The sequence below is a fragment of the Protopterus annectens genome, chromosome 12.part0 (genome assembly GCF_019279795.1).
Source record: "Protopterus annectens isolate FY-2018-M chromosome 12.part0, PAN1.0, whole genome shotgun sequence".
Taxonomy (NCBI): domain Eukaryota; kingdom Metazoa; phylum Chordata; order Ceratodontiformes; family Protopteridae; genus Protopterus; species Protopterus annectens.
In genome coordinates, this window is record NC_056746.1 from 1,551,591,441 (window position 1) to 1,551,606,503 (window position 15,063).

The window sequence follows — 15,063 nt, forward strand, 5'->3', positions numbered from 1 at the left end:
CATTAGTCACTTATATCAATGTGGCTCTAACAACACATTTATTCAGTACACTCAGAACACACTATACCTAATGGCACTAGACAATTACACTTTCTTATTTATTGTACTATATAATTGCAAAATAGATATGCACTCAACACACTGTTGGAGCAGCCTCACCAGATGTCAATTGTGGGCCTTAGTATTACGAGCCCTCTCCTCTGCAGCTGTGGGGGGAAAACACACCATTATGCATACCTATCTATCAGATATTCATACTACAATTTGGTAAATCACCAGTTGAGATACTTAAAAACCTCTGGGACATTCTGTGCCCAAGCATCTTGGATCCACTGGGCCAAGATATTCCCCTTCCTCCGCTTCAAGTCATCATACTTGCAGCAAATTGTTTATCCACAAATTTTCTAAAATTAGCTGCAGAATCACTAGCCTACCCTGTCTCAATGCTTATAAACTGCTCTATACAAGAAACCTACATACCCCATCTATGGAAAGTGTCACATAATAATTCCCCTTCACAAAGGCGGAAACTCCTATGAACTATCAAACTACCGGCCAATTGCTATCTTGTCCCCCCTTTCCAAACTTCTGGAGAAATGTACTCACACCCAGGTAATGCACTTCTTATCCTCACATAACCTCCTCTCCCCCACAAAACATGGTTTCTGCTCAAACCATAGCACAGCCACTGCTCTACTCTCCTTTACCAATCAGATTAGCCATCTAAGAAACAACAATAAATTAGTCTCAGCCATATTCCTAGTTCTATCAAAAGTGTTTGATATGGTCTCCCATAACCTACTCTTAAACACTCTGTCAACCTTAACCTTCGTGATATGATCTCCCATAACCCACTCTTAGACACTCTGTCAACCTTAACCTTTGCCCCCACTTCTACTTTATGATTTAGAATCTATCTCTCTGACAGAAAACAATCAGTTAAATGGCAAAGTACACTATCTCCTCTATTACCAACTACTATAGGCGTCCCGCAAAAATCAATACTAGGTTTTCTACTATTCACCATTTTCACTAACAAACTACATGCTTCCACCCTGCATGTATCATTTATACAGTATGCAGATGACACCACCCTAATCTGCTCAGCCCCATCCATAACCACTCTTTAAAAGGTTACCCAAGAATCCTTCTGCTCCATGGAACAATGGATTACCAATATCCAACTCATTCTAAACCCCAACAAGACCAAATTATTCCTTTTTACCCCCAATAAATCCAAATCCACACCTCCTACTTTCACTATCACCTCCAAAAACGGGACCACAATCTCGTCCTCTCACACTAAGCTGCTCAGGGTTGAAATAGATAACAGTCTAAACTTCAATGTCCATATCTCACAAACCATCACAAAGGTACATAAGAAACTAGAAACCGTATACAAACACAAACAGTTCCTATCGGACCAAGCTAGAATCTCCTTAGCCCAAACCCACCTCTTGTCTACCCTAATGTATGCATCACCAATCCTAATTCATATCAGGAAAACAGACCTAATCAAACTAGAGGCATGTTACAATAAAACTGCAAAATTTGCTAACAACTCCACTTTTAGAAGTCATCACTGTCTTTCCCTGAAGCAGCTACAGTGGTTAGAACTCCCTCAGCTAATTAGCTATCACCAATTTGTCCTCACCTTCAACATAATAAGGAACTCTCAGAAAACCCCAGCCCTAAACCAACTTCTAAACCAATATTCTGCAAATTGCCCTCTACGCTCATCCAACAAAACCCTGCTCTGCATAACCAAAGCCAATAACACTGCAGGGAAAAGTCTGTTCTCCCACACCATTGCTAGGGAATGGAATAACCTCATCCAAAGTATCTCCTCTGCACCATCCATCTCACTTTTCAAGACATCACTAAAGTCACACCTCTTGCAATCATGGCTCTGTCCCTGTATCACATAAAATATTTTCTTCTCTCCTCCTAACTTGCCACACATCATCTCCTCACTTCTTACCTCAGCTATTCTGTACTACTCAAATACTCCCTATCAGGAACTACTATCCTACAAACTATTTCTCACGCTATGACATATCTCCCGAATAGCATTATTTTCCAGATCCCATTCCTTCATTTTTATGCTTTGTACTACCAATAGGGAATTCAAAGTGTTGCTATCTATATACCAAGTGTTCTCAAATCAAACTAAGGTATGCAAAATCTCCTTGATTGTATATATGCCACTGTATAGACATTTTCTGTCATTCGTGGATTATGTGTTGTCATATAAAGACATAGAGCTCTGATTGTATATATGCCTCTGTAGAGAATTTTTTTTGTCATTTGTTGTATTTGTACTGTTATGTTATGGAGCTTTTCTCCCCAGGCCTCCACTGTAAATGGACCTTGTTCCAGTCAGACTTTCCCAGTAAACAAATGTAAAATAAAAAATAAAAAAATAAAAATAAATAAATAAAATAAAATAATGATGCTGGACCTACTCACCAGTGTGGGGGATTCCAGTGACATTGGTGAGCTCATGTGCCAGATGGTCCCAGGCCTCAGACTTGTATTCTGAGCCCTGGTACTGGCCCTGCAGCAGTCTGTCATAATGGTTCTTAACAAGGAGTTCAGCCATGACCCCGGACTCCAGCATGCCCCAGCTCTGCACCTGAAAGCACACTCCCTCTTCAGCACCTCCCATAGTTCCTGCATGGATCAAACTCTAATAGGTTCTGCCTGTATTTCCACACAGCTGGTTTAAATAAAGCCATTTTCCTGCCCTTTGCTAACATTGAACCATTTTTAAAAATGCTCAGCAGTGTGCAAACCTGATAAGCTGTGTTGAGCAGTGCTTAAAGTGGCAAATGCTTGGCAGGGCTTAGCGGTGCACAAATCCACTTAGCTCAACAGAGGACTGCTTAGAATAGGACAGCTTATCAATGCTCAAACCAGCTAAGTATTGCTAAGTATTGTTCAGACAGGTCCTGTTTAAGTATTGCTTAGCTGGCTTAGCAGTGCTTAGCAAAACTGAGCTGAGGGCAAACAAAATTTTTCATTTAAAAAAAATAAACATTAGATATTAATTACTCATTACTGATACATTATTATTAAGTGTATGTATTTTATTTTACATGACCCCCCACGTGGTTTCATTACATTACCTTGGAGTGTGACTGTACTGTATCAGGCACTTGTGTTTAAATGGTGGTTTTCACCGCATATGTCCACTAACACTGGGATTCTGGACCAGCTACACTACCCTGCTTAACAAATATCACAATGCAGGGGGTGTGTTATGGATACTGTAACACACCCCTTACATGACATTACACTTCACATTCTTAAATAATTGTCTGGGGACACTTTCTTTATTGTGAAAGTGCCATATGGCACTTTGAGAGTGCAGGGGCATGTTACAGTTCTGTGAACACTGTAACACACCCCCTACCACTCATTCAGATTCATGTACATGGCTCCCCTCAGTAGCACACCTTCATTATTATGCAAGGGGCGCTGCTGAGAGGGAGATGCAGACATGGGAACCATTCACTCCATGTAGGAATAACGCTATTCCTTCATGAAGTTTATTAAATCCTGGGGATAGTGTTCTTTACAGACATAGGAATTAAAGGTACACTTATGACTTCCTTATACTCTTGCAGTTAGGCAAATCCCACCTCAGTAGGCAAAGAACAATTTTCATGATCAAAAGTGCATATTGGTAGAAGTTTCCCATATATTCCCACTATTGTAGCTGGTATATCTATTGGTTGTGATCAATATTTCCACATTTCTTTCTGGATTTTTTTCTTACCTGTTCACACTTCTTTTAGTTTGTGGTTTGGTAAAAACTATGCTTCCCACACTCCTTCTGTGAGTAATTTCTGTTATGAATTTATTGTTGCTCCCTCAGTGGCATTAATTTTCTTCTGCAACAATCTGTCTAAAAAAAAACACTTAGACTTCAGATATGCCTGGTGGTAGTCTTTTTAAAAACATATCCATTTATGGCAAAAGCGTAAAGTATGTAAAATTCAGCATTAGGAATGGAAATTAACCCATAAAAGCCTGAGGCTTTATATTACTTTGTTTTCAAGTATCATGTGCAAACATGGCTAGGCACAGTTATGCTTGAAAGGTATAAGGCAAGTGACAGACTGCACAGAAGTTATAACTGAATCTTTTAAAAATAATGGGGTTTATAATATTTTATATAGGGGTATCTTTTTGTGGACAACCTGGTGATTTCATTAAAGAATATAATATGAAATACTGTAAAAGGAGAGACAAATAAAAGGGGAACACACAAGGAAAACATCAAGACATTTTGGGCTAGAGGAGATGGGACAGGATGGGCACTATTTTTTGTCAAGGGATAGACCCACCTATTTTTTCAAAACATTTTTTTATATGAGAGGGTAGTGTGGGTGGGAAATACATAAGGGAGTAATGGACAAAGGATAAAGGAAGAAGGGCTGAGGATTAGATGATGCAGGATTCCCCAATCCACAGACCTGCAAAAATGTCTACTGCTAGATAGTGGTGCAGTGGAGGACCCCAGTGTTGAGTGGCTGGGTTTATACAGTGATTGGCACCAACTGAGAGAGAATATCTTCAACATGATGAAGGCAGGCTTCAACAGGCTGAAACCTTCTCTCCTCTACCTGCTCCAGTACATCCTCTACCAAGTTCCAAAGCCCACTTTTGGTGAGGCTTGCCAGGCTGCCACATGCTGGGGTGCCTGCAGGACCAGTGTCACTACCCTGACCCTTCAAGGACATCCCCCAGAGGGGTAGAGGTGAGTGCTCCCTATCCTGAGAAGTATGTGACAGAAGCATTCCTGAAGGATTTGAATCTGTAAAACAAAAGTAAAATAAATGGGAGAGAAACAAAATAATAAAGAAGAAAGAAATGCATAATTAAAATAATTAAAATAGAGAAAAAAAGGTGGGGGGAGAGACAAAAGACAAAACACACAAATCCACACATCGTGTTACATGGCATTTAATTTCTTTAAACAATTTTACATTATACTTAATCTTTATTGAAGTAAAAACTTGTGAACAGGAATTGCTTATGCATACAATAGAAGAAATTGTTTGGGAAGTGCTTGTGTACTTGTGAAGAATGATAGAGGTAGTGCTTTTGCAAACTTCTGATGATGAATTCATATGGGAAGTGCTTGTGAGTACTTGGAAGAGCAGTGAGTTCTTTTCAACTTCTATACATGTTTGTTTGTCTGATACTCAATACAGTACTAAAACCACTATAAGTATTTAAAATAATCAGTTAAGCACAAAATAATACTGCTTATATTGACATATCTGTTACATTTGTTGGATGTTTAATGGTTTCACTGCCGTTCTTACATATACAATGTCATAAAACTATTTCCTTATAATCACGAAAGAAAACAGTTTTAGATAGAGTACAACAGTTATACACTTATATATTTCTCACTCTTTTTTAATAATATAATGATTTCACTGCATTTGTTTAAGCTAAGTGGTGTAAACTTTTAAACAATTTTGAAAAATATAATAATGTGTGTGTGTGTGTGTGTGTGTGTGTGTGTGTGTGTGTGTGTGTGTGTGTGTGTGTGTGTGTGTGTGTGTGTGTGTGTGTCTGTACAGTAATAACATTTCTTAAAATATTATATGGGACTTCTCTCATACTTAACATTGGATTCAACTAGCCTGGCTACTGTTGTTTCTTTATTATTTCTATTTACATATGCATACCTGTATGAATTGTTATTATAGTGCGTCAATATTCCCAGTCATGCAAGAGAAAAATAAATGTATGCAATGTGGGTGGAATGTTGTTTTCAAAATACAGTGTTGTACATAGGTAGAATTTATTCACAAACAGAGAAATGTAGCAGTTCATGTATATTTGCATTTCTGTTGCTGTGCAAATGTAACTGATTTGATAGACAGTTCAGAAGTAAAACAAGTACTCATTTCTCAGTAAAGTTTGTCCTGGTCATTCTTTTGGCACAGCAACCATTACCCCTCCCCAAACCTCCACTTTGACTAGGGTGTGGTGCCTTATTCAGCCATGTTGTATGTGCAGTTACAATACTTTTGAACAAACAACTGTGTTAAGTAACTGGCTATAGTAATATTTATGTGGCCTACACAAAACTGTTGTTGCATAATCTAAGTAGTAAGTCAGTTTATGTAATGGAAATAAATTAGAATGTGTAATTGCAATTGTTTTATTTCAGCCTTTATAAATACATGAACAACTACTTCTTGTAATGCAGCATAGATGTTGTATCTTTGATTTACAGAGCTACATATGAAGATTATTATTTTTGTAAACATATGTCACATTAGTATTTATTAAAATTTTTTGTTAACACATAACCCATATTTTTTTCAAAAGATGCATTTATATGCATACACATGTATAATTTCTTCTGTACTTTCATAACAGCATTACATACAATATCTGCAATTATCTTTTTCAGGAAATACCTCTACTTAGGCAAAGTTGTTATACTTGTTATGTTTAATATGACCAAATTAATAGTGAATATTAGGGAACAAAGTTTTGTACTTACTATAGAACTCTGACCTTCTCTCCGTGACCTGGTCTTTCCACTCAGCCAGATGGTCAATCCTACACTTCTGCAAATCATTGTAATGGTGATGTCATTGCTGTCCAGAGTGGGTGATAACTGCCAGGGTTTACAGGCAGTCAACCAACTCCTGCAAAATATCTGTTTTCTTCTAGGTAGTGTATGTGTGCATGCCTTGATCTTATAATGATGAGAATCATTAAGAAGATTGAGCATGGTCGCTTTGTCAGACCAGCTGGAGAGTGGCCTTGTGTTTTCATATCTGATACTGTGATGCAATGTGCCAGAACCAGTATGAAGAATGTATGGCCAGGGCTGGGTTTCTTAGGTTTAGAACCACTCCCAATGGGGTATGACATCATCTTAACGAAATCTAGTTAACTAGCAGGGACATTTCACCAGGTACTGAAATTATTGCCAAGTTTGGTTTAACCAAAAATGAACCAGTCAACTTTCATTTATTTGCTAGTTAAAAATGGTAGATATTGAGTTAACTGTTAAGTATATGAATTGCAATTGCTACTGCTGCTATTAGTTGCATAAGGTGCATTTTTAGACTGTTGCACCTGACTGCCCTTTATACATGCCTCATGTACTACAACAGGAATTATATGTTTTTTTTGACGAGATGGCTATATATATATATATATATATATATATATATATATATATATATATATATTATTGCGTGTGTTATTAGATGGACAGGGATTACACTTCATATTGGTGCAAACTGTCATTCAGGTAACACCATTTTTTACACTATATTCTGATTTAGGTTTGTCTAGGACCTTTTGTGCATTACCACTGGAAGCTTGCAACTACTGAGGAGTGCTGAGGACTGTGGAACTGTATGCAGTGCATTCATGTTATTCTGGGCATACGTTCATGATAGTCCAAGACCGATGTAAACCCATATATTGCTTTACATGTTTGCATATTACAATGATTCATAGAGATAGGTGACAGATGTTTTAGGATCCAAAAAAAATATATATGTGATAAAATCCCCAAAGACACACAACAATAATAAGAAGACATCTCTTAGGATATCACAGATTTTTTAAATATGAAAATATTTTTAAAAGTATTATACTTTAATAATAAACACTTGAAAATAAGTTAAATTAGTGATTTAAAGTTAGGAATTATTGTTTTTACATGTATGACATACATATTATGATAGCAATGGATGAGTGAAGGAATTTTGTATCATTTAGAAGTGGAATTTCAGTACAGAAGCAGTGGAAATGATAGCTGAACATATTGGATTCATTTAATGACTGTGCATACACAGTATAAATGCAATGATTTAATTGTGAAGTTCTGCAGTGGTAAGGATATCAACGTGCACGTGTGTTTACTGGGAGATGTCTGAGGGACAGTGATGAATAAAAATATCAGTATTATGAATAGATGACAATGGTAAAATATAGGGGAAGGATGCATTTTGTCATAAAACAGATTGCTTTAATAATCTGAATGCACTGCAAGTAATACATCTCAATTTTCATTAGCTAGATTTAGATGTCTATATATAATTATGTAGTTTGATTTAGCTAACATTTTTTATGAGGGTGACTGGCAGACTTGGCACATTTTGTCATTTAAAATCTGATTGCATTAATAACTTTTCAATGTGTGACTGTTGCTCTTTTTTAACATGCAACAAAGGGATCAATGCGAGAAAGGATATCTTCAGCCATGAGGAAAATTGCATCCTCATGGCAGCCCTTACGATGTATGGGAAACTTCTATTTGGTAAAGGGAGGCCAAAACAAGCTGAGAGGACCAAGGTCTGGAATCAAGTACTTCTTGACATTAATGCAGTGGGTGTCAGGAATTGAGCATTAGCACAGTGCAAGAAGATGGCAAGTGATATGGTATGATGTGCTAGAAGCAAGTGCCAGGCAGAATTCAATTTCCTGTATTACTACAAAGAGGGGGCTTCAGTTTAGAGTAATGGTGAGTGTGGAAGAGAGGTGAAGAAGATAATACAGACAGGGTGGAGTGGGTGGAGAAGAGTCTCAGGAGTGATTTGTGACAGACGGGTACCAGTCAGAGTGAAAGGGAAGGTCTATAAGAAGGTAGTAAGACCATCTATGTTATATGGGTTGGAGACAGTAGCATTGAGAAAAAGGCAGGATTCAGAGCTGGATGTAGCAGAGTTAAAGATGTTAAGATTTGCACTGGGTCTGACGAGGGTGGACTGGATTAGGAATGAGTATATTAGAGGGTCAGCTCAGGTTGGACGGTTTGGAGAAAAAGCCAGAGAGGCGAGACTGCATTGGCTTGGACATGTGGTGAGAAGGGATGCTGCATATATTGGGAAAAGGATGCTAAGGATGGAGCTGCCAGATAAGAGGAAAAGAGGAAGGCCTAAGATGAGGTTTATGGATGTGGTGAGAGAGGACATGCAGGTGGTTGGTGTGACAGAGCAAGATGCAGAGGACAGGAAGAAATGGAAACCGATGATCCGCTGTGGCGACCCCTAATGGGGACAGCCAAAAGAAAAAGAAGAAGAAGAAGAAAACTACAAGGAGGGGGCTCTGACAATTATTCAGTTAACACCAGATGAGGAATACCTTTTATCCATCTGCGAGGATAACTATGATGCAGATGATGGCACAAGAATAATTAGAGGTGGTGTGGAGAATGGTGGATATTACCCACAGCAACATCATACTTCTCAACTATTGAGATTTTTGCAGAAAGTCCAGATTTTTGACTCATATTTTTGGTCTGTTCCTCAAAAAAAATTGTGGCTTTCTGGCAAAACACTGGGGATTGAAGTCACTAAATAGTGGCACACATTTGAGTTTTGGACTTCAAATCCTTTAGAAAATGCATGCTAACACAAATCCTGCTATTCTAGCAATTTTTTTTAAGTTTATAAGAGCAATATTTGAAATCTGTCACTATTTTTGGCCCTTTGTCCTCATTTTCTTTGGGCTTTGTTCAGATTCCTTGTACTTAGGTTGAAAGGTATGAGCAACATAATCTGCTAATGAAGGCTGGCATACAAACAGTAACAGATATTTATATAGAGAATTGAATGCTGGCAAGGAATGATCACATTAAACACTTGGCAATTCATTATTAATAAGTAAATCTTGTACATCAGCACAGAATGGCAATGAAGGCAGTGTGCATGGTACGTGTCATCCCTTTATAAGCATACCATAGTGTATGCTATTTCATCATTAGTAGTTTTCAAATCGTTTTTAGAGGATCAACATCAGAAACAAACAGTTCCACTATACCAATAAATGTGGATGATATCAGCAGCAGAATGGGTGTTGGTGATGACAAAGTTACATTTAGTCAACCTGAGGAAAGTGGCAGGCAGTCCACAGTTTTAAATGCAGGATATGAGACCTCACACCGTTAGTAACTCTGCAGGAAATTACAGTGCATCACAAAGTCATGCATATGATGACACTGCACTCAGCTTTGAACAGAAAAAACAACCAGCATCTCCAAACCCAGAGGAACACTTTTAGGATGATGGCAAACATTTATTTTATTTATTTTACATTTGTTGACCAGGCTAGTCCAACTGGATACATGTCCATTTTCAGTGGAGGCCCGGGGAGAAAAGCTCCACATTTCAGAATAAAATCACAATAACATAAGTACATTACTAAGATTTAACAAATTTTACTAGTAAATACATTTTAGCTAATAGATTACTAGTTTTAGAGGTAACATTTTCCACAGTGGTACATTTACAAAGGGGAGCCAGGCACAGGAATTTGTTACAGCTATCCCATGAAACATGTAAAGCACTGGCTGCCTAACAGGAAATGTGCCATGACATTGTTAAGACAAAGAGCACTGCCACAGAGAGTCAGCTGGAAATGGTCAGAGTCCCCCAGGGCATGTGTGAGGATTTCCAGTACTACATCAAAATGGCAGACAGTAGGGATAATGCCATGATCCCAATGATACACAGTACTGTGGCACACTAAGCATCAATAGATGCTTCCATTCATATACTAGTTAGGACATATCAAAGTTAAGCTGGAGTCAGTCTTGCAAGGAAGAGAGGATGAGGTACTGTCTGGGCACATGGGGCAATATCACATGATAATGTTATTGCCCAGGAAAGTAATGTAAGTAGTCAAGGTGAGCAAGCACGATGGGTTTCTTGCAGGCCATATCAGTATTTATGTACAAAGAGCAAAACCTCTGATTTGATGTCAGGATCACAGTCAAGCAGCACTGTCAGATGTGTTTGTGCAGGATCATCTGCATCAAGTAGAGCACAACATCAGACCAACTTACCTTACAGTTCTCATGCCAGCCATCTTCAAAATCAGTTACACCATGACATAGCCTATCTTTAGAACAAAAACACTCATTCATCCATCTACCTGCCTAAATGAATAAATTACTTGAAAGTTCAACAAGTCCTCTTTATTCCTGGCACAGGAAGGGTATCTGAGACAGAGTCTCCTAGATCTGCTAGCTAGTGTTTATATCCTTTTACTCTGTTTCTAGACTATTTTTAGAAGATAAATATGACTAATTTGATGTTGAACTGCTGTGAATCATGTCTGGCAATTTTTGGAACTTTGCATTTTCACCTTCAAATACACAGCTGATGTTCAACTTGAATGAGAATAAGATAGCAAAACACACACACACACACACACACACACACACACACACACACACACACACACACACACACACACACACACACACACACACACACACACACACACACATATATATATATATATATATATATATATATATATATATATATGTATGTGTATATATATATATATATATATATATATATATATATATATATATATATATATATATACTGGGAGGGGTGGTACCAGCTTTGAAATGCATGCATTTTATCCCTGTAGACCATCAAGGAAAGTTGGAAAAAATGTCAATGCTATATGCATTACCATTGTTAGAGGTGGCAGTTACCTATAATGTAAAAGTATTAATACACGAAATTTTTGAGCAGAAATATAATGAGAGAATTATAGCTTAAAATGAGTACCCTGCCATGTAAACGTACATGGCTGTCACTTCACCCTCACCTCTGCATAAATGCCAATTGTTTTTATGTTTCTGAAGTCACATATTACTGTGTTTGACAACATAAAAATATTTGATGTGCAGTACTGTAGCAAATAGAATTTGAGAAGAAATGGCATAAGTATAGTACAAAAACAGTATAGTACGTTCATTTAATTGCAATGTATTGTCATTAAATATTGAAATATTGAGGACATTCAGTACTTTTATACTTAAGTAAAGCACCATAGCCAAATTTATTCATCAAAGCAGAGAAAACTGTGATAATTATTTATATGATGCCTTACGACATCACTGAACAAGAGTCATTGAGCACTCAGGCATGACTTTAACTAACAATAATAAGAGTAAATTTTCTAAAACAAATATTTTAAGATAAGACAGAATGTCAGATGAACAGTGACAGCAAAGCATGTACCACACAGCATAGCCCACAGATATCACTGCAAGCATTAATTATACCGTATATGTTTTTACAAGAAAGGAAACACTAACCTAAATGTCATGGTCCATATTTCTGGACTAGATGCTGCCTCTTTACCTGCTGAGCTATATGCCATGCATGAGCCTGTTCTATGGGGTCCCTTGCCACTGCTGCTGTCTAGTCATCACTAGCCATAATGGGATTGGAATTGGGAGCTGCAGTGACAGCATAGTTCACTTCAACACCAGACTGGTGCATGATCATGTTATGCAGAATGAAACAAACAGTAAACATCCTGCATGCTGTAGCTGGGTCATACAGAAGGGCACCCTCAGATTCATCCAGACACCTGAAATGACTCTTCAGGAGGCTGAAGACCCCCTCAATGACAATACAGGTCTGGGGCAAGGATGTGTTGTATTATTCCTCTGTCATCAGCCATAGCTCCAATGGATATCCAGCTTCACCTGAAAAAAAAAAGAGGGAAAGAAAAGGGTAGGGGAGACAAAACAAAATTCAGCAAAACATTTTAACATGAATAACTACTTAAATGCAATATAAAGTAACAATTATTTTCCCACTTACCAACAAGATGACCACTGGGCATCTTACTATGCAAGATGAAATTGTACAGTGAGTTACTGTTACAGATATGAGAATCATGTACCTTGCCATGATGCTGGGCAGACAAACTGGTGAAGTACCCCCATACATCACACACTACCTTGCAAGTGATGGAATGGTAGCCCTTCCTATTGTGATAATGCTCACCCTGTAGACCAGAAGGGGCTCTAATTGCAACATGGTTACAATCTATTATACCGAGTACCTCAGGGAAATGTTCCACTCTTTAAAAGGTATTCATAATGCTGGAGTGGTCCTGAGGTGACACCGGGAAATGGATGCATTAATCCACATATGCCAATATTACATCCAGGAACTGCCAGAGTATCTTATAGGAAGAAGTCTGTGAAATCTCCATTGTGTCCCCATTCTATCCCTGGAAGGTCGCTATGGTAAGTATTGTGAGGGCTATGTATGCCTTACCGCCCACAGGGATAGGTAGTCCACACAATCCTCCAGTACCCCTATTAGGGTCAGCCATACACACAAAGACCCTTATAATGTCCCTGTTTACTCTGAACCTATCAAGGATTTTTTGTGCGTTATCCTTTGCTTATATTTTTACCTTCTTGGTCGATGAGCACCACTGGGTACAAGCAGTTTTGTCCCAGCAATGACAAACAGCTCACATCAGGAAAGAGCAAAACTTGGAGCAAATGACAGCATTATCTCAGACTGTAACTCTGATAGATTTGGACAGGGTTCCATTTATATAATGTATCTATAAACAGTACTCGCAAGCAGGAAAATTTCACTATGGATAGCAAATGGTGTCGAGAATACTTCATTAGCATACACTGAGTTACATCATTCCTCATTTACACCTCCTTATTAGTACATTTGGATAGGCTCATTCGAGGTCATCACACATTTGTGTAAATGGTCTCTGTGAATCGCAAAGTTAAATAATGTGGGTGAAAACTAAAGCAGATCACGGTGTCTGAATTATAGCTGAAAACACAGAGAGCTCCAATCATGGACATTTTTGACATGGTAAATATGTCTGATTGTACTTCTACTTGTCAACCCATAATTATAAAGCTATAGTTTTTTGTTTTTTTTTTTCAGGTTGGTTGCAAGGCACTTGTATTTCCTAATGAATTCAAAACCCAGAAGTATTATGAACTACTAATGAATGTCTGTCCAGAGGTGGAGCAATCTAGTGCAGGAGGGATCAACAGTGCACGGTAAGGCTACTTACCCTGCATGGACATTTAGTTCACTGCAGCATTTATTTCAAAACAAAATGTGTTATCTCTATGAGACTTGCAGGCAACATGACCTTTATTTTTCAGCAGATACTTCTTCTGTTGTATTAATTTGTTCTACCTTTACTGGCTGCAATACCAAATAACATCAGTCTTTTCTCCTTATACTAAGTATTCACACTGGCAAAATAACAGAAGCTATGATTGTCTCTCTTTTCTTTGCTATCTTTGATTTACTCTGCTTCTGGCTTCACTAGAGTGGGAAAATGGCAGAACATTTTCTTAACAAACTGCCTCCCCCCACAAAAAATCTAGCTGTCTAGTTACATATGATGTTACAGTAACCCACTGAACAAGTAATATCCAGCAGATATGAGTTCATTTCCCACTGCCTTCACTTACATATTGAGTAATTTAGATCATGTCCCCTAAGGATCCAAGGCTACCAGGTCAACCCTAAATACTAATTTTGATTCTTACATCATCTTCTTACATTCTGCTTCACTGTGAGTAAGTCACATATCCAGATTAAGCATTCTAGGAGACTCTGAAATTGGCAGATGTCCAGGGTAGGTTTCATCCAGTTATTGTATTATCAGTGACACAACATATAGCACAATGACCTTTAGTGTAGAAGGCTGTGGGTTATTTTCCCACTCAAGGTAGGATTGCTGAAACTGCAGTGCAGTATAAGGTGGGTGCTGCACTTCACTAAGGCCCCATCTGCCTACATGGGTGGTAGCTTAGGTGGAATGTAGAAGATCCCACAACACCTACTGAAAAGAGTAAGGGAAGTTCTGCAATGCTATAGCCAAATTTCCCCTAGTAGTATAAATACTACCTCAGATCTCCCCTGAAAAGAGGCTACTATCCTAGTGGGACTAACCTGGTAAATAAAAGGATAATAAATAAAAAGTCATGTCAGAGTCTGAGGTAAAGAGAAACTGAGTGTGAAGACAAGGACCACCTTGGTTTACCAAGTCTTCAGTTTTCCTGTATCAGATTAAAAGCTGCCATTGTAATGCAGCTTGTATATGACTTAATCTTCCTTTCCTCACGGATAGCTGTATATCTGTTCTAAACCACCATGAATTCTTCCATTATTGTTTAGTCCTCTATTTTTGTGGGCAGCTTTTCTGTTGTAAAGTTTCTACATTGTTCTTGTGCAAAATTCTCTTTCCAGATCT

At 38.0% G+C, this 15,063-nt stretch overlaps 1 protein-coding gene across 1 annotated transcript in view; it reads left to right on the top strand.

Annotated features, from left to right (window-relative positions):
* The window catches only part of LOC122817288 (medium-chain acyl-CoA ligase ACSF2, mitochondrial-like), a 1,483,010-nt gene that overhangs the window by 766,345 nt on the left and 701,602 nt on the right, over positions 1-15,063 (top strand). The window contains exon 5 of the mRNA XM_044090514.1: positions 13,737-13,855. Coding sequence (XP_043946449.1) covers positions 13,737-13,855 — 119 coding nt within the window. The remainder of the gene's footprint in view (positions 1-13,736; positions 13,856-15,063) is intronic.